The 6,089-nt window shown below is 43.8% G+C and overlaps 1 protein-coding gene across 1 annotated transcript in view; it reads right to left on the reverse strand.

Moving 5' to 3' along the window:
* glcci1a (glucocorticoid induced 1a) overlaps positions 1 to 4,080 on the reverse strand; it is a 201,980-nt gene extending 197,900 nt beyond the window's left edge. Inside the window, exon 1 of the mRNA XM_080207613.1 lies at positions 3,400 to 4,080. Coding sequence (XP_080063739.1) covers positions 3,400 to 3,811 — 412 coding nt within the window. The 5' untranslated portion in view covers positions 3,812 to 4,080. The remainder of the gene's footprint in view (positions 1 to 3,399) is intronic.
* Between the last annotated feature and the right edge of the window lie 2,009 nt (positions 4,081 to 6,089).

Below are 6,089 nucleotides of genomic sequence, written 5' to 3' on the forward strand. Positions count from 1 at the left end.
CAGTATCAGCCTAGTGAACCTCCTCTGCACTCCCTCTAAGGCCAATATATCCTTCCGCAAGTGTGGCGACCAAAACTGCACACAGTACTCCAGTTGCGGCCTCACCAGTGCCCTGTACAGTTGCAGCAAGACCTCCCTACTTTTATATTCTATCCCCCTCGCTATAAAGGCCAGCATCCCATTTGCCTTCTTGATCACCTGCTGCACCTGCAGACTGGCTTTTTGCGACTCGTACACAAGGACCCCCAGGTCCTTCTGCATCATAGCATGCTGCAGCTTTTTGCCTTTTAAATAATAATCCCTCCTATTATTTCTGCCAAAGTGGATAACCTCACACTTGCTAACATTATACTCCATCTGCCAGGTCCTCACCCGCTCGCTCAGCCTATCCAGATCTTCTGCAGACTTTCCACACCCTCCACGCAATTTGCTTTTCCACTCATCTTTGTGTCATCAGCAAAATGTGTTTGTTCACCAAAAAGCTCATTTGTTATTCAAAATAACTGACACCTGACTTAAATTTAATTAGGTATTCTTTTAAATTAAATTAAGATTTTATCTCTGCGCCATTTCCAATCATCACGTGTTTATTTCTATATAAAAAGGGGAATTTTAACAATATTTTAATCCAAAAATCGATATTTTATTTCTGAACTTGTATATAAAATCTGATCCCAGGTCTTTATTTCAGTCAAGCTCCGAACAAGATTGCAGGATCGAGGACTCGCATCCCATTCCACATAAACTGAAGGGAGCTGAAAGTAGTGCAGTATTCCCATACAAAACAAACAGGAATGAAGTGGGGGAGTTTTGCCATCCCTCGTAAAGCAGCAACCACCTCGAAAACCAATATTAAAATCTTGGTTTCCTGCTTGCAATCAAATCTGAACCCGTGGGGTTATATCGAGCTCCTTCAAACGCTGTTTTAAAAGGTTAAAGTGGATTTTAAAACAAATAAAAAAGTGCTGGTAGAATGACATTCGCCTCCAGTTCCCACACAAGGAGACCCATCTTCAGCCCCGCCTTCATTCACTGGCTCCCGGCCCGTCAACACGCTCACAGCCCGAGAGTGACAGCTAGCTGCGGCTTCAGACAGAAAACAACATTTGCCTTTGTTGAAAATGTTTTGTCATCAATGGGGAAATTTGCAAACGGAGAACGACGGGTCGAACTGGACATCCGTGCAACTTTCGCACCGGTTTTGACTTTAAACGCACGGATTTGTAAGTTTAAGGAAAAAAAACACCAAGTGTGTAATCGAGGTTTGCACAGGGTGGCTGATGTGTTTAAAGATGTATGACGGAGAGCTTTTCTGGAAGCAGTGGGATTACTGAATGAGGTCTCCCCGCACAGATCAGAAAGGCGTCAGGAGATCAGAAGGAACTAATGTCCGATTCATGGAAACCAGATCAGGCAGCAAACATGTTATGTAAACAGTGAATGCGAATAAACCACCGATTTCTCCTTAAATCACAATATCGAGAGGAGGAAGTGACTCCAGTTAAATGACCTGAGTCGGCACCAATTAATACAAAAAAACTTACCGAATTCAATTTTTATTAAAATGTAAATCGACAGTTAGGCTTGTGTGTGTAAATTCCACAAGTGTGTGGTATTTCACGCAAACTCGATGTTGCTGCGCTTTAGTGGAGTTTGCGTATTGTCCTTTGCTACGGCCCCCGAATGAATTAAAATGCCACAAGCCCTGGGTCCATGTGTTACTGTCTGAATGCCAAGTGCATTCGGCAGCTCTGCAATAAAGCAGCCTATTCTCTGGCACTGAATATCATTATCGCTCTTTAAAATATATTCTCCCCCTACTTAAATACATTGCATTGGCAAGGCTGTAAGTGATTAGGATCGGATTTAGAATCGCATTTTATCACACATTTTATCTGTCCCGGGCAGAGACATTTAAAACTAGCGTTTTAATTTCATTCATGTTTTTCTTCGCCTCCCACTTTCTAAAATGATCTTAAGTTTCTGCATCAGCGGGCGTGAACCTTGAGGGGGAGGAAAAATACTTTGCCAGAACCCCAGTAATCGTACCTTGACTTCATTGCTGCAGCTGGCTCATAAACAGCCTGAAAGCCAGTGGGAAAATGTAATATTTTAATCCAAAGTAAATACCTAATACAATGAAGTCTGACATTAATCAAGTCTCGAACTGACCAGCTATGCATATAAAAATCAGATTCTAGGTGAATTACTCCACGAGGACATTTTATCCTACTAACACTATCCAGCTTCAAGTTCAACCACATACAAATGCGAGATATCCCAGCCATCTATGGTTGTAAGACATTTCATTTTTACAAATATAAGCTTGTCAGTCACGTTGTATTGATGCACATATCAACATTTCACCATTTCAGAATGTACCTGATTTAGTTTCAATGTATTGCTTTATTTAACCTCATTAAATATCTTCTATCTAGTGTTCCTGCCGCTTTGAAGTACGGAGCAAAACCCTGGCGCCTGTACAAAGTGAAAAGCCTTCATCATAACACTGGCTAGAAAAGCAAAGCCTCTCTCCATCCAGACCACCCCCCCCCCTCCCCGCCCCCCATCTCCTTGCAGCTTTTCACAAACGGCTTTGGTCTTCAAATCGAGTTTTTGATTTATATGGAGGGTGAAAGTGGAATCTGAAATGATGGACACAAAACAATCGGAAAAATATTGAAATGCTGCAAATTGGCATTGAATTTACATTAGTACATTTTGAGCCGTCGGTTGTATTTGCTGTGAATGTAAAATGCCCTGGTTGTAATGTGCGAAATGGATTGCTTAAACTAACATGTAGGTAACCCAACTGTTTACAAAACCAAGAGCTGTTTGAGAGTTAATTAAAAAACCGTTCCAATGTCCTTTATCGTCATTAAAATAATCTGCTCCCTACATGCTGAAAAGCTGACATCATGAGGATCAAGCCCCAGAAAAAAAATCCTTCTAGGTCTCTGTCTCGCCTGCATACACAGAAACCCACATCATGTCATTTAAACCCCCTTCTGCATCAACAAAAGCATTAACAAAAACATCACCAACCCTGCAGTCATTTTTTTGCACCATCACAGAAAATAAATAGCTGCAATTTCTTACTCCTTACCTTTAAACAATACCAAGCCCTATAGTTGCAATGCTTTTGTGTAGCTTTACAAACTGCTGTATGGGTATTTCTTAACCTTTATTAATTAGGTGTAAAAACATCCCAATTAATTTTTTTGAAAAGTCTAGGCTTCATACATTTGTACGGCAACAGACGAGAAAAATACTAACCTTTGTAAACAGATTTGAAGGCAAAAAGTGGTAAATACCCTGACAACACGTTTCACATAATGGTATCGTTCCTCTAATTTAACTGTGATAACAATAGACTGCCTTTCTGGCTTTCTTCTGTACCTTTATAAACAGGAGAGCTGGGGCTTCTTCTCTCAGGTGAGCTCCTACTATCAGGAGACCGTCTGTGTCTCATGCGTCCGTCGGCGGTGACAATCGCAGCCGGAGCCCAAAGCGAGGAGGTGGGCGACGAGGTCGGGGAAAGTTTCTGTCCGTTGGAGGTGGTGGATGTGGCTGCTGTTGAGGTCGAGGTGGTTGCTGTTGCTGTAAATGCAGAGTGAGCCGCTGTTGCTACTGCCACTGCCGGGGAGCTGGTGCTGCCGCTGCAGGAGGAGGAGGAGGAGGAGCGGGTCGGGCTGTTATTGCCTTGTCTCAGCTGGAAGGGCACGGTGGCCCTGATGGGCTGCAGGCGGTTCGAAGTCGGCGACCCATTGCGCCGCACTCTTTGAGACGCTTGTTGTGAGGAGGAGGACATAGTGAAATCGCTTTAATACAGGCGCGTTCTCCAAATTAATATCAAATGTATTGTCTGAACAAACTGCAGAAAGGTCTTCACTCCGGACACACTGGGGAGCTCAGGACGCTCAACGATATTTTTTGTTTCGGTTGGTTATTGATTATTCTCCTAAATGGTGTTATTTTGCTCCTTCTTCCCCTCTCCTTCTGCTTGAAGCGGTGCGGTTGCAAAGTGACTCTAGTTAATCCTAGGCTCTGTGTCTCACTCATTCGCCTTGCTTTCCTCAGCCTAGCCTCACAGAAATGACAAGCCAGCTGCAAGCAGGCAGCTGAGTGACAACATCCTCATCCAATCAGAGGAGAGGCTGCGCCAATGGAACCCTGATTCATACTGCTCCCGTCCAATTAGAAGTTAGGAACATGGGGGTAGCGCGAGACCCCCTAAAATCCCTCATTCCATTGGACAATAGCCTTTGGTGTCGTTCTGATGGGCAGCCCTACTGACCAATAGATAAACGGGATAGGCGGATCGATCTCCCGGCTTTCCGTTGCTATTGGCTGTTCGAACAGCATATCACAGCCTGATTAACGTCCCCATCCAATCAGGGCTGGGTGACCAGCTCCGGCGATTGTGACGTCACTGTGATTGACATTTACACTCAACCTGTACCCTCAGTGAGAGGTTTGTTCAGGGTCTCGGTTGGCTGCAGTGCTGCTGATTACAGGAAGATATCGATCTCTCACCCGTTTGCCTTGTATTGTCACTTTTTAGTTGTTCAAGTGCCTGGTACGCGAGCTTGAAATGCACGGTTTGTTTTTGCAAGAGTTTACCTTTTTCACCAAAGGTTCTTGCAATCACAGAATGGTTACAGCAGAAGAGGCCATTCGGCCGATTATGTCTGTGCTGTCTCTCGAAAGGGAGCAATTCACGTTGAGCTACTCGCCCGCACCCCCCCCCCCCCACAGTTCTACCAACCAGTAGTCCTGCACGTTCTTCCTTTTACAGATAGTAATCCCTCTTGAAAGCCTCGATTAAACCTGCCCACGCCAGTCCCTCAAGCAGTGCATTACAGATCCTAACCACTTGTTGGACAGAAAGGTTTCTCTTCATGTCTCCATAGATTTTTAAAAATTGGCAAAAAGTAATGCTCTCTGATTTTTGCTCCTTCAATCCAGAAGATCAGATTCTTCCTATCTACCCTATCCAGATCCCTCATGATCTTGAATACCGCTGCCAAATACCTCTATCGCCTTCACCTTTTTGCCCTTGGGCGAACATCTTAACTTCTTTCTATTTATGTAGCTGAAGTTCCCCATCCTTGGAACCACTCTCATGAATCTTTTCTGCACCCACTCTAATACCTTCACATTCTTCACAAAATGCCACAACTGGACAGAATAATCCAGTTGAGGTTTAACCTTAGAAACTAGAAGCAGGTAGGCCATTGGCCCTTCAAGCTTCCTCCCCCCTTTATTTTGATCATGTTTCATCAACAAATTCAATATGCTGATCCCCCTTCCCCACATATCCTTTGATCCCTTTAGCCCCTTGAGGTATATCTAATTTCTTCTTGAAATCAGACAATGGTTTGGCTCAAGTACTTTGTGGTAGTGAATTCCACACATTCACCACCCTCTGGGTGAAGAAATTTCTCCTGACCTCAGTTCTAAAAGATTTACACCACTTATCTTCAAACTGTGACCCCTAGCTCTGGACTACCCCACCATTGGGAACATTCTTTCTGAATCTATCCTGTTAGAATTTTATGTTTCTATGAGATCCCTTCTCAATCTTTTAAACTCCAGTTAATATGATTCAATCTGACTTAGTCTCTCATATGATGTGGATAACCTCACATTTATTCACATTATACCTCATCTGCCATACATGTGCCCACACCCTCAGCCTATCCAAATCATGCTGAAGCATCTCTGCATCCTCTTCACCACTACCTTCTCAAGGGAACCAGGGATGGGCAATAAATGCTGGCCAGCCAGTGATGCCCATGTCCCACGAATGAATAGAAGACCTGCCATACCTGGTAAACCTTCACTGTACTCCCTCAATAACAAGGACATCCTTCCTCTGATAACGACAACAAAACTGCACACAATACTCCAGATGTGGCCTCATCAACACCTATGTAATTGCAGCAAAACATCCCTCTCCCTGTACTCAAATCTTCTCACTATGCAGGCCAACATACCATTTGCCAACTTTACTGCCTGATGCTCCTGCACACTTACTTGAAGCAACTGACACAATAGGACACCAAGGTCTCACTAAGTGTCCATCA

This window comes from Carcharhinus amblyrhynchos, chromosome 2 (genome assembly GCF_965287045.1).
Source record: "Carcharhinus amblyrhynchos chromosome 2, sCarAmb.v2.hapA, whole genome shotgun sequence".
Taxonomy (NCBI): domain Eukaryota; kingdom Metazoa; phylum Chordata; class Chondrichthyes; order Carcharhiniformes; family Carcharhinidae; genus Carcharhinus; species Carcharhinus amblyrhynchos.